Source organism: Dipodomys merriami, unplaced genomic scaffold (assembly GCF_024711535.1).
Source record: "Dipodomys merriami isolate MVZ:Mamm:240054 unplaced genomic scaffold, mDipMer1.0.p SCAF_19, whole genome shotgun sequence".
Classification (NCBI taxonomy): domain Eukaryota; kingdom Metazoa; phylum Chordata; class Mammalia; order Rodentia; family Heteromyidae; genus Dipodomys; species Dipodomys merriami.
The window spans coordinates 3828505-3850288 of NW_027203270.1; the positions used below are offsets into that span (position 1 = coordinate 3828505).

The following is a 21784-nucleotide window of genomic DNA, read 5'->3' on the forward strand; positions in this document are numbered from 1 at the left end:
AGCCCCAGAAGCAATACCAAAAACAAAAACAAAACAAAAAAAGTTACAGTGGGCTGAGGATGCTGCTGAGTAGGAATAAATGGATTTAAAAAAAATTATGAACAAAGTCAGAGGGATGGACAGAATGATCCCTAACAGTGTCTTACCTTCAAAAAAGCCATCTTCATCCATGTTGCCATAGACGTAGATGTATTCGCCAGCTGTCAATGGAAGCTCTGCCTCCGGATTCTCATTGGGGCCCTCAAAGGGGTTATAGCTGTTTGCGGAGTACAGAGGAGAAGGACAGCAACCTACATTGTGTTTCTTTCCCCATCTTTCCTCTCCCTTCACCAAGCCTTTATGAAGACTTGGTTTCCAAGTTGGCCAAGTAGTGCATTCACCTTGGCTCAACTAGGTTATGAGAATTTGTCCGCCTAGAATTCTGGTAGCAACCCCTGATACCTCCAGAGGTCTCCCCTCCTCCCATACATCCCCAATGCTGGGAGAGGGAGAGAAGGTGAGGGACCCACCTATAGCGTGCTAAGAACACCTGGATCCTGGATCCTCCCGGGTTGCCCTCGGGTGCTGCTGGAACCAGGGAGACACTATCTACCTCCAGCTCCTCCACCTCACTGGCTGTGTCCACCTAGAACAGACAGAAAGTTCCTCTCCAGGGCCTTGGATGAGCCAGAAGAGGACCCATGGCTTTGAGAAAGGAAAATGAGCACACTTTTTCTTTCTTTCTTTCTTTCTTTCTTTCTTTCTTTCTTTCTTTCTTTCTTTCTTTCTTTCTTTCTTTCTTTCTCTACCACTTGAGCCATAGCATCACTTCTGGCTTTTTTTTTTTGCTAATGTGGTGCTGAGGAATTGAACCCAGGGCCTCATACATGCAAGGTAAGTACTCTACCATTGAGCCACCTTCCCAGCCCATAAGGCCCTGGTTTTCTAAGCCATAATCTGATCCCAGCAGATGCTACCACCACCCACATACCCTGGCCAGGGGTTCTGGGTAGTCTTGTCCTCCTCTCCAGCTCAGTAAATAAAAGTCATTGCCCCCTCCTGAAAGACCAGGTCCTGCTGGTATAGGGAGCCAATGTTAATGTTCGTTTGTCTCTTAAGCTAAAAACTCCACAAAACACCTGGTTATAAAGAGATGGAAGCGAGGAAACAGAAAGGGCTGGAGAAGAGTCTGCCTCCCGCATGGCCACAGTGACTCTGTGGTTCAGTCCTGGAAGTAAGAACTTCCTATCCCCTGGGAAAAAGGATCTCCCAGTGGATAGTCCCTCCAGGATGACATTCAACATGGTACCACCACCAGCCAGGTGCTGGGGCTCACACCTGTAATCCTAGTTACTCAAGAGGCTGGAGATCTGAGGGTTGTGGTTAGAAGCCAGCCCAGGCAAGAAAGTCCATGAAATTCTTATCTCTAATTAACCACCAGAAGACTGGAAATAGAGTTGTGGCTCAAAGTAGTAGAGCGCTAGCTTTTAGCAAAAAAAAAAAAAAAAAAAAAAAAAAAAAAAAAAAGCTCAGAGACAGTGCCCAGGCCCTGAGTTCAAGCCCCGGGATGGACAAAATTAAAATAAAGTGGCACCATCTGTCTATCCCACAAGGGGGCAGCAGAGGCTAAGTCTGGGTTCCACTACTTTTTGAAACCCTGTGATTCCTAGCTAGAAAGAGGAACGAAATTATATGTTGTGAGAGATGCTCGAGAACTTAGGGATAACAACAGCTGCTATGTGTAAGAGCATCTACTGAGCCAGGCATGTACATTTTAATGCTATCCTCACAACCTTAATAGGCAGGTTTTATTATTCCCAATAGCCAGGTAAGAAAACTGAAGCCCAGGGGCTGGGAATGTGGCTTAGTGGTAGAGTGCTTGCCTAGCATGCATGAAGCCCTGGGTTTGATTCCTCAGCACCACATATAAACAGAAAAAGCTAGAAGTGGTACTGTAGCTCAAGTGGTAAGAGCGCTAGCATTGAGCACAGAGAGGCTCAAGGACAGTGCCCAGGCCCTGAGTTCAAGCTCCAGGACCAGCAGAAAGAAAAAGAAAGAAAGAAAGAAAGAAAGAAAGAAAGAAAGAAAGAAAGAAAGAAAGAAAGAAAGAAAGAAAGAAAGAAAGAAAGAAAGAAAGAAAGAAAGAAAGAAAGAAAGAAAGAAAGAAAGAAAGAAAAGGAAGGAAGAAAGAAAGAAAGAAAGAAAAGGAAGGAAGGAAGGAAGAAGTGAGTCAGAGAGGGGGGGGAAGAAGGAAGGAAGGAAGGAAGGAAGTTGAAAGAAAGAAAGAAAGAAAGAAAGACAGACAGGAAGGAAGGAAGGAAGGAGGAGGCTACAATGCTTGATAAGAAATGTACTCATTAGGGGCTGGGAAGGTGGGGTAGAGCGCTTGCCTTGCATGCTCGAGGCCCTGGGTTCGATTCCTCAGCACCATAAGCAAAAAAGAAAAAAACCGGAAGTGGCGCTGTGACTCAAGTGGTAGAGCACTAGCTTTGAGCTGAAGAGCTGAGGGACAGTGCCCAGGCCCAGAGTTCAGGCCCCATGACCGGACCCCCCCCCCAAAAAAAAGAAATGTACTCATTATCTTGTCCATGTAATTGTAACCCCTCTGTACAGTATTTTCACAATAAAATAAAATAAATAAAAAAGAAAGAATGAGGGGGGGAGGAAGGAAGGAAGGAAGGAAGAAAGAAAGAAAGAAAGAAAGAAAGAAAGAAAGAAAGAAAGAAAGAAAGAAAGAAAGAAAGAAAGAAAACCCAGAAGAAGCCCAGAAATGATAGGTGCGTAACTTAAGACAAGGCTAGGATTTGAACCCCAGAGAATCTGTGATTTTTTTTTTTTTGGTCCGGTCATGGGGCCTGAACTCTGGGCCTGGGCGCTGTCCCTCAGCTCTTCAGTTCAAGGCTAGCACTCTATCACTTGAGTGACAGCGCCACTTCCGGCTTTTTTCTTTTTGCTTATGTGGTGCTAAGGAATCGAACCCAGGGCCTCTTGCATGCAAGGCAAGCGCTCTACCACTGAGCCACCTTCCCAGCCCCATTGTGATCTTTTTTTTATACAACCAACGGCTTCTACTACACATGCTCTTACAAAGTCTCATTAGGAGAATCCTGGAAGCAAAGTATCGCCCCGAGCCCAGGTCTCTAGGGCCTCCTTGGACCCCTAAGAGACAGGGTAGGGTGACCCCAAGATGAAACTGACAGGCAAGACCCAAGAAGGGGGCAAGCTCCAGCTGAGCTCCCTGCCACGAGAGGAGTCCATAGGCCTTCTATAGATAATCCCCCACTCTTGGGGACCCCAGAAGAGGTCAGGCTAACCTCTCCCTTTTTCCCAAGCCAACACCAGTCCCCCAGCACTGACCTCTGGTGTAGGGCATGACTTGGGACTGTTATGGATGGATTCAGAGTGAGAGGAGTTAGAGAGAGACTCAGCCTTCTTAGCTGTCCTTCGAGGGACTCCAGTAAGGGTGGCAGGGGCAGGCTCGGAAGACTTTGGAGTGCAGCGCCCCAGGGAGCCCGGCGGAAGGTCAAGGTCTAAAGAGAAGATGGCACATGGGCTTGGGATCTGTGGCCTGAAGAGGGACCAGGAAGATAAGGACAGAGCCTCCTGGATATGGGCATCAGACCCTTGTTAGTGGGATTCCTTACAATTTATATGTCTTTAACGTGGTCCTAAGAACAGCTTGATGAAATGCATTGAATTATTCTTGGTTGTGGCTTAGGAAACTAAGGTCCAGATTGGTGGTGAAGCAACATGATCAAATTCACTTTGGCTCTTAGATGGGTAGAGCTGGGACCAGCAAACCTGCCAGACCCCAAGTCCTAACTCGTCCTAAAGCCTTATGGGCTGCTACTGATTCCCAGTGTCCAACTCGTAGCTATGATTACGAGTTAGAGGGAGAAGGACGGTGGCCTGAGTGGCTGTGGCCAGATTCTGGGACTGCCAATCCCAAGAGATTTGTCTTTCCCATCCATCTGGCTCTAGCTATGTATGGCTTTAACTCCCTATGTATCTTAGCATGAGTTGCTGGGGCCTTGTTGGATCCCTATTTCCAAAACCCCAGGCCTGGAATTTCAATCCACTGTTATTAGGGTCCACATTACCTTTGGGGCCGGACCCCCGGCAAGGCTGGGGGGTAGAGCAGCAGCAGGAGGGTGGTGGGTGGTCCCCAAGGGCACTGCAGCCCAGGGCAGAAGTGAGTAGATCCAGGGGGCCTGGATGAAGACGGAAGGCCTGGAGCTCTTGTGCCAGGAGGCTGAATCGCTCAGTTTGGCTACGGCACTGTCCCTCAAGCTCTCGAACCCTGGCCTGGGACAAGACCTACCATGAACCACTGGCAAAGCTGCCCAGTAGCAAGCCATCTCCACACAACCCCATATTGAACTTCAGATTGCATTCATCCCGTCTGCCAGCCAGCCTTGGGCCAGTAGCACTGCTGCTTTGGGACACTTTTTAGGTAGTCCCAGAGACTATAGAGGGAAAGGCCCCATGTTTTCCAGGGTCAGCAAGCAGCTGTGAGAGCATGCGTCCTGTGGGAACCTACCCATCTATGGGAGTTTCAGGTCTGTGATCATTGACCCCCTTCTGTGGGACATAGGAATTGGGATGGCCTTGGGCCCTTAACCAAAGGGACCTCTCACAGAGTGGAGGGGACACGGGTGGGGGGAGGGAGGCAGGGTAAAGTGATTATACCTGCATCGAATCCAAGGTAGACTGCGGCAGGAAGGAAAGCACAGAGGAGAAGTTAGACCTTTAGTCCTGTAGGTCAATGCCCCAGAGGTGGGGAGAGGGGAAAAAGAGGGAGACTAAGTGGACACCCTGGGCTGGCTGAGCAGCTCCTACATGAAAGGATGTGTTAGGGTGAAGGCAGCCTCTAGGTGGGTGGCAATGGGAGACTATGAAAGCACCCTCAGAAGCCCCTACCCCTTTCCTGAAAAGCAGGCCAATGATGAAGAGATTCCCCTCACCCCGGACCCTAGGGCCAACAACTCTACTATACTGCCCCCTCCACATGCACTTCTACACAGCCCCAGTCCATTATGGTTCTATTCTGCCGAGGTATTGAAACTGGTGGCCACCTCCAGGGACCTACCTCCAGCAGTTGCACCGCCCCTTCATGTTCCCTCTTGGCTTCTGCCTGTGCCTATGGATAGAAAGAAACAAGATGCTGGAAGGGAAGGGTGGGGAATGGAGTGAGGAGAGGGAAGCGGAAGGAAGGAAGGGATAGTAGGAAGAACAAAGGGAGGGAAGAGGGGAAAGAAAGAGAAGGGTAGGGGCTGGGAAGGTGGCTCAGTGGTAGAGCGCTTGCCTTGCACGCCTGAGGCCCTGGGTTCGATTCTTCAGCACCACATAAGCAAAAAGAAAAAAAGCCGGAAGTGGCGCTGTGGCTCAAGTGGTAGAGCGCTAGCCTTGAGCTGAAGAGCTGAGGGACAGTGCCCAGGCCCAGAGTTCAGGCCCCACGGCCAGACCCCCCCCAAAAAAAAAGAGAGAGAGAGAGAGAAGGGTAGAGGAAAAAATGGAGAAGGGAGTGGGGGGGGGGGGGACTAGGGGAATTCTCCCTCCTGAATTCCCACCCTGAACCATCCCTTAGACTAGAGGCAGAGAAGTTAAGAAGAGATGGGGACTGGGCACCAGTGGCTCATGCCTGTAATCCTAGCTACTCAGGAAGCTGAGATCTGAGGATCATGGTTCAAAGCCAGCCCTGGTAGGAAAGTCCTTGAGACTCTTATCTCCAATAAACTACCAGAAAACTGGAAATGGTGCTGTGGCTCAAGTGGTAGCGTGCTAACTTTGAGCTGAAGAGCTAAGGGAGAATGTCCAGGCCCAGAGTTTAAGCCCCACAACAGAAGAAGAAAAAGGAGGAGGAGGAGGAGGAGGAGGAGGAGGAGGAGGAGGAGGACGACGACGACGACGACGACGACGACGAGGAGGGAGGAGAAGGGGAAAAAGGAGGAGGAGGAGGAGGAGGAGGAGGAGAAAAAGAAGAAGAGGAAGAGAAGAAGAAGAAGAAGAAGAAGAAGAAGAAGAAGAAGAAGAAGAAGAAGAAGAAGAAGAAGAAGAAGAAGAAGAAGAAGAAGAAGAAGAAGAAGAAGAAGAAGAAGAAAGAAGAAGAAGAAGACAACTTCTTTCTTTTAGGAACATCCACTCTCCTGGCTGCCCTCCTATCTACCCATGCTCCTTCTCAGCCTCTTTCCCTCTGCCTCATCTTCTACCCATTGGAATGTCAGGGTATTCTTTTTTTTTTTTTTTTTTTTTTTGTCGGTCATGGGGCTTGAACTCTGGGCCTGGGCGCTGTCCCTCAGCTCTTCAGCTCAAGGCGAGCACTCTACCACTTGAGCTACAGCGCCACTTCCGGTTTTCTGGTGGTTTATTGGAGATAGGAGTCTCACGGTCTCTCCTGCCCGGGCTGGCTTTGAACCGAGATCCTCAGATCTCAGCCTCCTGAGTAGCTAGGATTACAGGTGTGAGCCACCAGCGCCCGGCTGTCAGGGTATTCTTGAATATCGTGCTGGATCAGTTCATACTCTGCTCTATCCTAGGCATCCAGCTGAATACCTGGATGATTCCAAGCATCTCCAAGGCCGATTTCCCCATAGCTCCAAGCTCTGGTACCCAACAGCCTGTGGACATCTCCTCTCAGGTGTTTAGCATACAACCCACATGTGCCAAGACTAAACTCAGAACTCAAGACTCCTCCTTCACCTAGGGGGTGAAAATCCCCACCCTCCCTCCTCCACCTCATCGCAGCGGGGCTACCAAGTAGGGATTGAACTGCAATCCCATAGTGAGTCTTGTCAAGTCTGCAATTCTGCCTCTAAACTATAGTTCAAAGCTCTCCACTTGTTTCCATCTATATTGTCACTTGTATAAGCAGAACACCCAATTTTCTCATGGCCTTCATGACCTGACCCTGCCACCCTGACCATCTCGTTCTCTGTTCTAACCGCACTGGTTTTCCTTGCCATAGAACATCTACACAGCTATTGTCTTTTCCTGACCTGCCCTGTCCTACCCCCTGGCTCTCCTGACTGCCTTGTCTCATCCCTGAGTTATTAAGCTCAATCATCACCTCCTTAGAGAGGCTCCTCATCCTTTTATGTGTGTGTTTGTTGGGGAGAGGGGGAACTAAGGCTTAAACAGGGCACCCAGCTCTCCCTTGACTTTTTTACTCAAGGCTGGCACTCCACCAATTTGAGCCACAGCTCCACTTCTAGTTTTTGGCTGAAAAGTTAGAGATAAGAGCCTTTTCTGCCTGGGTTGGCTTCAAATCCTGTGATCCTCAGATCTCAGCCCCCCTAGGAGCCCAGCCTCCTTACCCTTTAGAGAGATGAGGGCCCTCTCTAAAGCGACCCCTCACCCCATGTCAGTAGCTTATTGTCACACCATCCTCTTCTCCTCTACGACTATGCCTTTTGGTGTCTGAAATCATTTTATTCCTGCACTGGCTTTTTTGCTGATTGGTCAACCACGTCTCCCCAATGTACAAGGCTTGCACACTGTACATGTTTGCTAGATAGGTGCAGGGCAAACTTGGGGTCCAGCAGCCTACCACCTTCCCTCACACCTGCACCCACCTGCTGCAGCCTCCGGACCTCCTCCTGCTTCTCCCGCAGGCTGAGCCGGGCCTGCTCATGCTCCACCTCCAGCTGCTGCCGCCGCTGGGCCACTTCCCGCATATGCTGAAATAGAAGACCAGATCTGGGTCAAAGCCAGATACCCCACCCCTCCATCCCACTTCACCATCTCCATAGAAGAGTTAAGATGAAAGCGTTTCAGCTGTCATCAGTTCCAGATGTCCTCTATTAAAAAGAACATTGAAGCTGAACACCGAAGGTTGGCAGTGCCAACACTGAACCTCAGACTCCAGTGCCCTACATTAGGGCATAGTCTACTGTCCCACTTTCCCTTGGTGCCAGAGCTCAATACTTTCCCCGCCACCTTCACAGTCTCCTTACCTTCAGCACCTGCTCCAGGCTCTCCAGCTTGCTCTGCAGGCCCTGGCTCTTCCGAAGGGCTGAGTCCCGCTCCTGCGTCAACCCTAGAAGCCGGCCTCTCAGCTCTGCATTCTCCCACTCCACCTGGTAAAGGGCCATGGGCAGGGTGCCAGATTGTCCTTCTTGGAGGGGCAACAACACCCTTCAAATTCCACCCCAAAAGTAGGCCCTTGCCCGGGAGCAGGTTCTCCTCCAGCAGCAGGACAGAGCCATACCTGCTCCTTCTGTGTGGCGCTCCCACTGAGCCGGGAGTTCTCCTCCACGAGGCGGGCATTCTCATTCTGGGCTTCTCTTAGCTGCAGTTCCTGAGGGGCACAGAAGCTCTGGGGAGGGGCCCAGCACCCATATATTCCTCTTCTGCTTACACAGAGAGCCAGTCAAGACATGGCCTTTCTCCCTGTTGGAAACCTGCCTCACCCAGGAAAGGAAAGCACCATGGAACCGCAAGGAAAAGGGGTTCCAGAGGCCACCAGGAGCCCACCACTTGGAAGGCCTCAGGGAAGGGGGAGCTGATCCCTGGGCATCCTCAAGAGCTCACCAACTCTTCACATCGCCTCTGCTTTTTCCGGGCTTCCTGCTCCAGGCTCTCACATTTCTTCCGCTTCTTGCTCAGCTCAGACTCCTGTGGGGTCAGAACAAGTACTCCTCATGGGGGAAGGAAAGCAGAGGTGCCCATGGCAGGTCACCTCCAGCCCTGCACCTGCGACTTACAAGCTGCTGCACCTTCTGCTGTTTCTCTGGCTCCCCTAGGATCCCGGGTGGACTGTCCACATCCTCCTGAAGCGTGGCCTGGAAATGTCCAGAGGCAAGTGGCTGGTACCTGAGAGCAGGGGCCCCGGGCAGCTTGCCCTTAGCCCTGTCCCCTGGGATGTTCCCACCTCATGGCTGGTCAACAGTAAGATTTTTTTTTTTGGCCTAGGAAGAAGAGGGGTGTTGTGTAGGCACACCCCCCAACATCTCCAGCTGATGTGTAAATACAGGGATCACATCCCTGCCCCCCCCCCCAGCTACATAAGTGTTTTGAGATCTAGCCTGCCACGTGTGCCCTGGGAGATGGGTCCTTTTATCCAGGCCAAAGCATTCCCTTTTTAGCTTTCCAGCAGCTGCCCTGCTCTGCACTCAATAACTGTCCCCAGTGTCCTTCAGCCATTGGCAGAGATTTAGGAGGCTGTTTGGACCCCTGGGGATGTGATGTTCGGGGGGGGGGGGGGGGGGGGCGGTTCTAGATCATTCAAACCTGAGCTTGGCCTAGAGTAGTGCAATCTTGCCAAACCTCCCAGTATCTATCCCACCCCACCCCCAAAGCCCACCCTATTGCAACTCCCAATTAATCTCTGCAAACTTTGAGGAAGGAAAGATCTTGATGGGAGAAGCATCCTCCTCCAGGGGCCCAGCCAGAGGGGCACAAGCCGTGTCTGGAGGTTTTCCTCACTACCAGGGCCGCCCTCTCACCTGTCTACCCAGAAGGAGGTGGGTCTAACCGCTGCCCACCTAGGATGGTGGAGACCCCTACATTATAGGGGTTCCTGAGTGGGTCCCTGGCCTTCAGGGATGGTTTAAGCCCTGCGCTCAATGAAGATCGCCCGTACCTGGAGCCCGGTGGGACTCTCACCGCCACCCCCCCGGGTAGCCAGGCCAGGCCTGGCGGGCCAGGCGGGTGCTGAAGGGGGCGTCCCCGTTCTACGGTGGCGGCGGCGGCGGCGGGAGGCGGCGGCGGGAGGAGGCGGCGCGGGCTGGGCCCCGGGCGGCTGCCAGGGCAACCAGGGATTTGCGGCCGGGCGGTACCACTGGCGGCGCGGTAGGGGCGGCCGGGCTAGGGCTCGGGCTCGCGGAGGGTGGAACCCCAGAATCCCCAGGGCGGGCAGCGCGCGCGGTGCAGGTAGGAGCACCGGAGGCCCCCCGGATCCCGGTTCTAAGGGCTCCCGGATCCCTGGGAGTGCGCGCGTCACCACAAGGTCTGGCTGTGAGCGCAGGGCCGGGGGGAGATCCCGCTCCGGGTCGACCCTCACCCCTCTTGCGCGTAGACCCACACACCTGGGCCTGCGCTCACCTCTCCCGGGGCTCCCGGGGCCGGAGCCCCTGCTCTGGCTGGGGCCGTGGAGCCTGGGGGCGGCTCCTGCTGGTTGCGCAGGGCGATTTGTCTCTGCAGCCGCAGCACCTCCCGCTGGGACTCACGCAGCAACCGGTCGAAGTCCCGCACGTGAAGCCACTGGGGACCCTCCTGGGGTGGAGCAACCAGGAGAGGACTTAGACCTCACCTTTGCCTGCCCCTTCCCCAGCCATGCCCACTCTCCACTTTATGGGAGGCGGAGAGGGGTGGGCATTACTTTCATGCATTACATGCTTGGCCCTGGGTACTGGTGTACACAGCCACATGCCTCAGTGCAGACATTCCCGGCTACTCATTTAGTAGGCACCTGCCTACCGGTGCGGCACGGTGGCGCACATTGTACTAAATGCCTGTCAACATTCCTTCACACCAATGGTGAGGTCTGTGCAGATTGATCCCGCCAGTCCCAACTGGCTCACAGTCTCAAACCTGGAGCACAGAAATGTCCAGGTCTAAGAACTCATGGCTCCGCCCCCATTCGGTTTAGTCTCCTTTTCCCTTCTTCCCCCCCTCCTGGGCCGTTGCCAGGGGAACCTACTCCCCAGCATCCTCCACCTTACCCTTTCATTTGCATCTCATTAACATCTGGTCCACAGCCCACGCCACAGCCAGACAGCCCTAGGTAGGGCTGCGCTGGAAGGAGAGACCAGAGCCTTCTCGCACCTTGCCCACTAAAGTGAGCCTGGCCTGCAGCTCCCTGCACTCCCTCTGCAAGGCGGCAATCTGCTTGTCCTTGGCCAGCAGGGCACTGGCTGTCTCACTGAGGTCCCGGGCGCGCTGGCGGGCTAGGGCCTTCTGGCACAACTGCAGGCTGGCCCCAGGTCGGGGCAAAGGGGCATTCACCTAGCCAGAGGAAGGGTAAGGTCAGTGGTCACCCTCAGGTGCACACTTCCCACTCTTGGGCACCTAATCTGGGATCTCAGAGGACCAGCTACCTCACTCAACCCCATCCCCAAACGTCCCCAAGCAGAACTCCAAGGGTTAACTCCACTCCTCTTCGTTTAGACCCCAAAGATGCTGCTAATTCATGGCTGTCACTGTGATGGGTCTTTTCCCTGCCCCCACTCGACACCCTGAGATGAGCTCAGCAGGAGGCTGCAGCCAGCAGGAGCATGTGGTAATCCAGAATTCTGCCCCTCCTGCCCTCCTCCAGAGCCTCCCCATCCAGCCCTTCTAATGGGAGAACCTCTGCACTGGAGCTGTCCTGTAGCTCCAGACACCTGCCTTCTACCCCAGGCTTCTGGGTTTCTCCTTTCCTGAGTTCGCTAAGAATCTATGACTGCCAAACCTAGCCCTAAGTCCCAGCCTTAGTTGTCTTCTTCCCTGACCCCCCCAAGCCTCCACCCAGCAGCCTCCTGGTCCTCACCACCCTCAGGTTGGTTTCCTGCAGCTTCCGGGCCCTCTCCTCCAGACGCTTGGCAATGACTGCCAGCTCGGCATTCTTCCGCTTCAGCCTCCGCACCTTCTCCTCCGTCTCGGGGAAACTGCTTTTTCTCTGACAAGGGGTCAGCCAAAATTGGAGCATATAAGGAGCACCCCCACAGACCCAGTCCTACTGTCCAGGCCTTGGGCTAGAGCCTGGGCTCACAATGGGGTCTTTGGCAACTCTTAGGCAGGGGTCTTGGGAATGGAGAGATGTTCATGGGATGGAGAGGGCACTGAGACAGAGGCTCTAGTTGGGACTGGGACCCCATGCTCCAAGCCTCACCAGCATCTGGTTTTCCTCCTTAAGGATGGCACAGCGCTGCTGTAGCTCCCCCAGGGCCCTCAGCAGCTCCAGATTGGGCCTGTCCCTGAAGCCCATGTTCAGCTTGGCCTGGCATGGGAAAGAACCAAGTGCCTCAGAGACCCACCCAACCCATGTGGAAACATCTCCCCCTCCACAGCCTAAGGAGACATAGTGAAGAGAAGGCTTTCTCCATGTCCCACACCTTCAGAAGGGTCACAGGAGCCAAGAAGAAGTGGCAGCCCCATCCTTCCTATCCTCAGTGACAGTCTGCACACACGCACACACACACACACACACACATACACACACACACACACACACACACACACACCACAGCCTGGAGCCTTCCTGATAGCCCCCCACTTTTCCTCCACCTGTTCTGTCCGTTTTTCTCCCCCTGGGCAATGCTAGTGAGAGCTTCCATCTCCTTTCCAGACGCCCTGTGGCTTGAGAGTCCCCAGCCCTTCCCCAAAGTCCTGCTTCCTCCATCTTCACCAAAGGCTGATCACGCCCACCCTGTCTCAGCCCAGCACTGAGCCCCGTCCTGGAGCCTACTCCCTCTGGATTTCTGATTCTACCACACACCTCCACACCCCCAACATCCTCCAGACTCCAAAGACAGACAGTGATCCATGGATGACAGACAGAGGACAGACAAATGGAGGGAAAATGGAGATACTTTCCTGTGCAATGGGGAAAGGACAGACAGTCATAGAGACAGACAGACAGTGACAAGCCAAGAGAAGAAGTGGCAATGGGGTTTGAGATCTTATCTGGCAGAACCCCAGACCTCCTCAGCTTCATTACCTTAGGGAAAGCCCCCACCTCCTCATCCTCCAGCCTCTGACCGTGGTGTCCAGAACTCACCTCTTGCTGCCCAGACTCTGTTCCTTCAGGGTCAGAGCCCCCCAGAAGCCTGGGGCTCTGGGCTCCCTCAGGCTCAGAACTCTCCTCAGACCTCAGGTCTTTAACTGGTAGAGCTGTCGGAGTATCAGCAATGCTTGGCGCTACGTCTCCAGGTTCACCCCCCTGACCCAGAGTCCAGCTCTGCCAGGCGGGCAGTGCCCATAGCTCCATGGCTGCAGGGTCCCCAGGCCGCAGGATGCTTGTCAGTTGCTCCATGGAACTGCCAAGGAGGCCCAGGACCCAGGCCAGGGAACATCACCTGGGCAAGTAGGGGGACTGGTGAGGGTCATGCCAGGCCGGATCCTTTTCTCTGAGCTCTTGGCTTCACTAACGCTCCATCCGAGGTTGGCTGAAATCTTCCCCACCCACAAAGAAGGTGGCTGCTGCAGAAGGATTCCGGGCTGCTGGAGCTGGAACTGGGGGTATGTGAGCTATGTTTGCTCGTGGCTATGTGTGTGTGTGTGTGTGTGTGTGTGTGTATAGATGAGGTGTCCCTGTGGGGGTGGAAAGATTGTTCAGAGGCTACCAGCAGCAGTGTCTGGGTGAGGGGATGTGTGTGAGTCTCCGGATCGGGTCTGGTCCAGCTGGTAATGTTGTCTTGTGTGTATTTGGAGGACAGGTGCCCCCACTTGTGTGTGTAGGGGAGGGTGGTGATGTGTGTCACTGTCTGTGCCCGTTTTGGAGTTACCAGTTGTTCCTGTGTGTGGGGGTGTCTGTATCTCAGGGCTGTGGCAGTGTATGATGCTGTTGCCGGCTGTATCTGTCAGTGTTGTGCAGCTGCATGTATTGGTGTTGGTGTGTGTTTGTTAGCACCTGGGAGTCTGGCCATCCATCATAAGCCTTTCATCTGCCCAGGGTCCTCAGGAGCTGCTGGGGGTGATTCCCCAATGGTCCGCTACGATCCTTTATCTTCCGCTTCTCCAGCTGCCGTAGCTCAGTCGCTTGCTGGGAGGCCGGCTGATCCTAAGGAGGTCTGGGTCGATGGGCTGCTTGCCTCATAGTCCCTGCCTTTGCTGGTCTTAGTAGGGGGACTGCAGGGGTCCCTTACAGTCCCGGAGCCCCGAGATGACACGGTGGGCACGGAGGAAGGCTGAGCCTTAGAAGGAGGGGGGCGGGGGGAACAGAGGAGAGCCAGCCCTCCCTTCCCCCTCCCCTCCCGCCCACCAATAGGAAGTCTGCTGCCGGTTTCCATGGTGATGGCGCTGGACTGGTGGGTTGGACCGGCTGGTAGGGTCGGGACAGAGGGAAAGCAGGTTCCTTGAGGGATGCCAGCTTAGTGCACCCCAGAAAGCCTCCTCACCCCTGTCCCCACACGCCCTCACACCTCTCAGGGTACAGAGGCAAGCGGGGCTGGAGACAGCCTTCCCTTCCTAGGGGAGGGAGAAGCTGGGGAGGGTATGGCAGAGCTAGGGAAAGAGAAGGAAAGACTAGTAAAGCTGGGATTTGAAATGAAACAAAGAGAAATAAAGAGGATGAAAATAGAAATATAGAAGTAAGAAGACAAAAGTAGAAGTTGAGAAAATTGCTTCAGCTTCCTGCTGGCAGACTGTATTTTAGGGGTATTCTGGTTGTCTCATGGTCAGTGATGACCATGTGACCTGTGGGCTGGATTTGGCCCTGACTGTCAGTGAGTTCATTTTCTGTCTAGCCAGACTGGAACACCTGCTTCTTGCAACAAGGATAGAACCCCCTCACTCAGGTCTCAGATTGTATGTGAACCTAGATGGAGCCCGTCTTCCTTTTGGGCCTGGATTCAGCTGACAAGCCAGTGTCTGCAAAGGTCAGGGGCCCTCGTGTGGCACCCCTGTGGAATAGCAGTAATAGCATTAAACCACAGCAAGCCTGACTGGACTCCACCCTGGCTAGAGCTGCCGGAACTAGGGGGAGGACCTGAGCAGATGACATCTATACTTCCCTAAATTACAACGCCGACATGTGCCAGTTTAAGCCAGGTACATATGCATGCCATTGTGTGCATGTCTATGTGTAGTTTGCATTTGTAACATGCATATATGGAAGGCATCTATTTCTGTGTATATATGTTGGGAACTGTACGTGTATACTGTTGTGTCTATCAATTGGGAATATACATCTTGTGTATGTGAAGCTATTAAGTTTATAAACTATACCAGCAGCTACTCAGGAGCTGAGATGTGATCATGGGGCCTGAACTCTGACTGGGAACTGTCCCTCAGCTCTTCAACTTAAGGCTAGCTCTTTAGCACTTGAGCTACACTTCCACTTCTGGCTTTTTCTGCTTATGTGGTGTTGAGGAATCGAACCCAGGGACTCATGCATGCAAGGCAAGCACTCTACCACGGAGCCACCTTCCCAGCCAGAGAGAATTGAGGTTGAATCCAGGCAGTACAGTTTCAGAGACTCTTACCTCCAATTAACCACAGAAAAAGATGGAAGTGGTATGGTGGGTCAAATGGTAGAGCACCAGCCTTGAGCAAAAAGAGCTCAGGCACAGCTCTGGGGCCCTGAGTTCAAGCCCCAGGCCTGGTTTTTTGCCAGTCATGGTGCCTGGTGACTGCCCTGAGCACTTCTGCTCAGTGCTACTTCCAGTTTTCTGGTTCATTGGTCTCTGGGACTCTCCTACCTGGGCTGGCTTTGAACTGCAAATCTCAGATCTCAGCCTCCTGAATAGTTAGGATTACAGGCCGGAGCACCCAGCTCTAAGTATGTGTTTGTACTAAGGTGCTCCATAAGTCAGGTTATGAATGTAATGCTTCTTGGTTAATGTCACCCCTTCCTTTGTATTCCCCTATTTCCCCCCTCCCACTCCCACCTTCAAGTTTAAATTTTAAAAAATATTTTGGACCCAAGATCAGCTGTATTCACAGATGCAGCATCTAGAGGGAGTGCCAGTTCCTGGTTCATAATATGTATATTATGTTGAAAGTGTCTGTGTTGGTGTCAGTATGCATCACTGTACATGTTATGTACGACTGAATTGTGTGAGCATATATCCATGTGCCATTGTGTGGTTTGCCAGCCATATGCCAATGTTACTTCATGCTCACTTCATGCATGTTGCTGGAACACACGGGGGCCTGTAGAAATGCACATGTGCTTTGTACCTGTGCCCTTGTCTATGTACAAGATACTGTGCACACTCAGTGCTTTGTGGTTCTATCCAGTGCTGAGACAGTATTACCAAGGACCCCTACCATTTTCTTTTTGTTGGTTGTGGGGCCTGGGCGCTGTGCCTCAGCTCTTCAGCTCAAGGCTAGCACTCTACTAATTGGGCCATAGCACCACGTCCGGCTTTTTCTGCTCATATGGTGCTGAGAAATCAAACCCAGGGCCTCATGCATGCGAGGCAAGCGCTGTACCACTGAGCCACCTTCATAGCTTCGCCTATCATTTTCTTAGATTAAAATCTTCAGTTTGGCTTAGAGAGAATGGGTGGTGGATAGGTTTGAAGCCCCTCACACCCCTCCCCCTTCCTTCTGAATGCCAAGAGGTCCTTGACTAGCAGCCCAGACCCCCTGAATCCTGAAACCACCCTCCTATAAGGCCACTCCTTTCTTCCTTGGGTGAATGAGGAACATCTCCTCTCACCGCATGTGCCCACAACACCCACCCATGTGCCTGCTGCTCCCACTCAACCCTCAACCCCAGCAACAGAGTCTCAGACAAGAGCATTGGAAGCCATTCTTTATTAGCATTAGGACCCCAAGTAGCTCCACCCACTCCCATCTATCCTCCCTCCCCCTCTGCCTGTCCCATCCCCCAGCCACTGTCCGCCTCTTCCCACAACCTACTGGGCTTCAGGGAAGGAAAGCCAGTTTCCCCCACGTGTCAAGGACCCCAGAGGGGCAGCGGTGTGGGGGAGCTGTGGAGACTTTGCAGGATGGGAGATGCGCTCACCTGTCTCACAGGTCCCGAGGCGCAAGATGGTGGCGAGTAGCAGCGGCGTGGCGTTGTCTCCGAAGCCCACAGTACACTCATCCATAAAGTAGGAAACACTACACCCTCCAGTGCTGTTAGTAGTGCTTTCTACTTTATGGGTGACTGCACTGTCTGTCTGTCCATGCATCATCTTCAGGCAGCCGGCTCCTCCTTCTGACACCTGCTTTTAAGAGCCCTGCTACCCCATCCCTCCCCTAGGCATCCAAAGACCCCCTTTTCCATCTAGCCCATGACTCCCAGAGGGCCCGCCCTAGGCCTAGCCCTAGGCCTAGCGGGCTGGGCCGTGACTCAGCATGGCGCCAGACAGGCCTCCTCTATACCTCCCTCCCCCCACTTCCTCTTTGAGTCCCCCTTCCCTTCCCTTTACAGGGCCACCCAACCCCCACTCTCAGGGAGGGGGAGCACTCAGGTAGGGACCATAGCTATTCCAGAAGCCTCACCCCATCCTCACTTGAATCCCCCAGGCTAGCCCCTCCAGGACACACTATCTACTGGAGGCATGGGGCAGCCTCCTCGCCCCCCAGGCCTGAATCACCAGCCTTTCCCACCCATCCAAGGCCCTGACTCCCCAACCCCTGAGCCCCCAGATTCCCGCCAGCTCAAGGTCCTGCTCCCTCTGTGCTGGCTATACTGTAGGCAAGAGCCCGAGGGAATCTCAAACAGAAATGGTGGCCATGTTAGAGGGGTCATCCTGTGCCCACACTCTACCATCTACCCTACATTCCAGCCCTCCTCATTCAGGGCCTTAAATACATCTTTCTTTATCTGGAGATCAGAAACCTTGTGGCCTTTTATTCCTCTCGTTCCCTCTAGTAGGGTAGAATTTTGTTGTTGTTCCAGTTCTGAGGCTTGAACTCAGGGCCTTGGGCACTATCCTTGAGCTTTTTCTCTTTTCTTTTCTTTTTGCTCAAGGCTACTGCTCTGTAACTTGAGACACAGCTCCATTTCTAGCTTTTGGGTAGTTACTTGGAGATAAGTATCTCACAAACTTCCCCGCCCCGGACTGGTTTTGAACCACAATCCTCAGATCTTAGCCTTCTAAGTAGCCAGGATTACAGGTATGAGCCACCAGCGTCCAGTTTACTCGAGTAGAATTTTGAGGCATTCCCCCTACCACACACACACATTTAGTCCGGTAGGTCATTGGGTCATTTTACTTCAGCCTCAAGCTTTGTTAGGAAATCCTGGTTCCCAAGCTCCTAATCTTCTGCCTTAAACATCTCCACCCAACACCTAGAACCCGAAGGCCCATAGTGAAGGTTCAGGCCCTTACCTGATGCTGCAGAGCTGCAAGGAGCAAACCCTGTGTTCCAGGATCCAAAGTGGGGTTCCCTTCTGGACGGGCAGGGCTTATAACCCTGAGGTCACGTGGGCCAGATCTCAGGGCGCCCAACGGTCTTGGAGCCCGCCCCCACAACGGGGAGATTAGCCACCCCTCCTTTGGGGGGGGGCGAGGGCGGGGAAGACTGACTGACAGGAAACCAGCCCTTGGTCTAGGTATTGGCGGGAGGGGGCTGAATAGACCAGCTCATGTGCCTGGGGCAGGTGGCTTCCGACCACAAGCTGGCTCTTCTTGTGTAGTGTCAGCTCAGTGGGAAGGTTCAAGACTCCAGGACTCTGGATCTTGGGAGTGACCCTAAGAAACTAGGGCTTGGGAGGTGGGGACTTTGGTAAATACCCTACACAAAAAGTCTTGAATTCCAGCATAATAGAAAAGATAGCCTGAGCTCCACCCTTGTTGATCTCAGCCCAGGAATCTCTCTGTCCACCTTTCTGGAGGCGGTAAAGGTCCCAGACTGAACACCACAACTCTCTCCTTCCACTCAGTTGTCTTCCACACCCCTAGAGCCACCCCTTCCCGAACTGCAGTCTGCTGTGATGGCCCCTCAACGGGGTATGGAGTCACACTCAAGCTAGTTGGGCCCCTTGGTACTAGACTTTTTTCCCTTAGAGCTGCAGGGGGACGGGAGGGTAGGACAGAGAAGTGGTAAGGAGCAGGGTCCTCAGGGAGAACATAGATGCCATGTGGGCAGGAAAGAAAGGGTATCGTGGAGGGAAGAGAAAGAGACTCAGCCACCGGATGTGGGTACAGGGTCCTCCCACCTGCATGTCACCCCTACTCCCCCCCTTTCCCCTTGGGGAAGGCAGGAAGCTGCCCAGCCCAGGACGCCTGGCTGGGGGAGGGGAGCAGAGTATGGAACTAGAGTGTGAGCTGGGCCACACGTTTTCCTCCTGGACTCTCTTAAACAGCCTGCTTGGTTTGAATATCGAAAGGAATGGGCTTGAGGGGGCAATTGAAGAGGGAGGAATGCGTGAGACCCACCTTTCTTGAAGGCCATCACATTCTTCAAGGGTCCTCCATCCAGGCATAAACCCATAAGGTCTTCAGGCCCAAAATAGGATGGACATGGATGAGGGGAGGCAGGGAAAGGGAACCTGACCCCGCCCCCATCTTCCCCTGCAGGGCAGAAGATTGGTCAATCCTGAAAATCATACTTAGTCTCCTAAAGTGGGACAGAGAAAGTGGAGGAACAGCCCCATTCACCCTTAAGATCTGCAGATACAGTTGGGCAGCTTTTCAGCTGGCTGGAAATGGGACCATTGCTCCTTTAAGAGACCACCATCCTGCCTAGAGCCTGGGTGGAGGGGAAGTGGCTGCCCGGAGCGATAAGAGGATAACAATATCAAAGTTGAGCAGTAACCTGGGTTCCTGGATCTCCTATCCTTCTTAGGCCACCCATAGCTATCACTTCAAATGCAACCTGCCCTAGGAAAGGTCAACCAGAGAATGGGAGCCAGGCGGCCTGGCTTTTGGACCCTTCTGTGCCCCCTCAGCATATGACAAGTCAGCCTTGGGTGTTCCAAGGATCATTCTCCAATCCTGTCCTAAAGTGGGGTAAGGGACGGCAGGCTCTGGTTCCTAATGCCTGCTCGCACTTGACAAGTGCTCGATGCTCAAAGATGTAACTGATTTCTTTGTTGTGAAGAGAGTCTCCCCAGGCTCTGGGTGCTTTCCTTAATACCCGTTTGGAGGCTGGAGCTAAAGGATGGAACTGACAAGGACTACAGAGTCTTAGCAGCCTGGACTTCTCCAGCTCTACTATAAGAGACAACCTACAAGATGATATTGCTGAGTCCTGGGGGTCTAAAAACCTGGTTTCATTACCCCACCCAAACCAAGAAACAGAAGAGAACCAGAGACATAATCAAAGACAAAGGAAGGGCAGGGCACTCTTTAACAAGAACGTGAAGATAATAGGTGTTGGGGGGGGTTGGGGTGGGGAAGTGATGTGTGATGTGTAGAACGGGATGTAAGCTTCTGGGTGCTTAAAATGCCGCACAGGAAGTCCTGTCTTTGGCTGTTGAGAACCTAATGTGCAGCCTGTGTGAGTGACCAGCAGGTGTGAGGAAAGAGCAGAGAGTGTCTATGTCACACACATACACACACACACACACACACACACACACACACACACACACACACACACACACGGAGTCTAAAGAGCCCACGAGACCACAGTCAAGGCAGCAACTCAGGCCAACAGCTGCACCTTGAGAAAACTCTCTGCATATTCCTGGACACACCTACCTAATCCTAAAACACACAAGCACCCTCTCTTAAGACTCTTGGTTTAGGAAGGTGACTAGAATGAGTCCTTCTGAAACACGCATGGCTCTGTGAGAAAGGCCTAACTCTCATTCCTATGCCCAAAGCTGTCAGTTGCCTGAGTCCCACCGTATGAGACACCCACCCTATGACAGCAGCCAGGGGCTGAAAGAAGGGGTCTGGATGTCCTCCCTTGGTAGAGGAGAGAGGAGATCAGGTTGATACTTCAAACTCCACCCTCTCAGCAGTATGTCCAGGTGCAGTTAGGCATTTACTAGGCAATTTCCACTCAGGTGGCTATAAAATGTCTTCCAAGGTCTTTTCTGGTTTCTGCAATTGTTTTTTTCAGGGATCAGATTCCTACTGGAAGGAGGGTTAGAAGAAACAGGACAGAAAGAGTCCTTTTCCAGTTGAAAGGGGGTGAGAGCAGGTTTAAACTTGGGAGCCTGGAGGGTTCCAGGCTCTTAATTCTGTATTCACTTCCCATCACACTGACCTTATAGAGGGCTGTCTGTTTTTGTTTATTGGGTTTATTTTTATTATCATTATTATATTAATTTATTTAGTGTCACCACTGGGGCTTGAACTTAGAGTTTGAGTGCTATCCCTTAGCTTTTTCAAGGCTGGCACTCTCCCAGTTGAGCTACAGCTCCATTTCCAGCTCTTGGCTGGTACATGGGACTTCTTGCTCCGGCTGACTTTGAACCATGATCCTCAAACTCAGCATCCTGAGTGGTAAGGATTATAGGTATGAACCACCAATGCCCAGCTTGTCTATGTGTGTGCCAACCTGAGGTTAGAGACAGGTAAAAGTGAGCCTATGGTGGTCCCAGTGTAAGAGGCAATATGGGGGCATTTTGCATGTGAGTGCATGAGCAGTTTGTGCTCAAAGCAGGAGCATAGTGTCAGGTCCAATAGGGATAGTTGGCTCCTACTTCTAGTAAACACTGAGTGTGAGTGTGTGTACACATATATGCGTGGACATTTATGTATGCATGTGTGTGTGCTACAACAGTAGAACAGACAAATACCTCCACTCACCTTCTCACAACATTATAGCAACAAATGCAAGGTTGTTGTACTATTCTGGTAGCTGACAGGTCCCAGGGGGCTGGCAGGTAGCTGCCAGTGGCAACCCCAGAATCACAAGGGACTCATCAGAGAAGGCTTCCTGGAGGAAGTGAGTACAGGTAGAAGAGAGCGTAGAAGGAGAAACTGGGCAAGGAGGGAAAAAGAGAGAGAAAATGGTCTTCTGAAGGCTGAAGCCTCTGAGGAGAGCTAGCCTGGAGGGCAAAAGAAGTAGAAGAAAACCGACTTCCCCTCCAGCTGCAAGCAGAGATGGCAGCCCAGATAACCTGCCTTAAGAACAGACAACAGGAGAGAAGCCACAGAACGAATCTAACCACTCAAACAGGAAGCTGAGAAGTCTGAGAGGCCCACCCTTCAGGGAGTTAGGGTTGGGGCAGGCCTGCCACAAAGGAAGGACACTAAGCCCCTAAAATGTTCAAATGGGGCTAGAACTAATTCAAGTTTATAGTCGCCAA

The 21784-nt window shown here is 52.7% G+C and overlaps 1 protein-coding gene across 4 annotated transcripts in view; it reads right to left on the reverse strand.

The window, feature by feature from the left end:
• Tspoap1 (TSPO associated protein 1) overlaps positions 1–13802 on the reverse strand; it is a 30523-nt gene extending 16721 nt beyond the window's left edge. For all 4 annotated transcript variants that reach the window (XM_070026998.1, XM_070026997.1, XM_070027000.1 and 1 more), the window contains exons 1-16: positions 12677–13802; positions 11789–11896; positions 11447–11575; positions 10744–10923; positions 10021–10191; positions 8682–8759; positions 8509–8592; positions 8186–8275; positions 7932–8054; positions 7551–7655; positions 5069–5119; positions 4669–4689; positions 4080–4284; positions 3337–3509; positions 510–625; positions 147–256 (exon numbers count right to left, since the gene is read on the reverse strand). In XM_070026998.1, coding sequence (XP_069883099.1) covers positions 147–256; positions 510–625; positions 3337–3509; positions 4080–4284; positions 4669–4689; positions 5069–5119; positions 7551–7655; positions 7932–8054; positions 8186–8275; positions 8509–8592; positions 8682–8759; positions 10021–10191; positions 10744–10923; positions 11447–11575; positions 11789–11896; positions 12677–12931 — 1999 coding nt within the window. In that variant the 5' untranslated portion in view covers positions 12932–13802. The remainder of the gene's footprint in view (positions 1–146; positions 257–509; positions 626–3336; positions 3510–4079; positions 4285–4668; positions 4690–5068; positions 5120–7550; positions 7656–7931; positions 8055–8185; positions 8276–8508; positions 8593–8681; positions 8760–10020; positions 10192–10743; positions 10924–11446; positions 11576–11788; positions 11897–12676) is intronic.
• Between the last annotated feature and the right edge of the window lie 7982 nt (positions 13803–21784).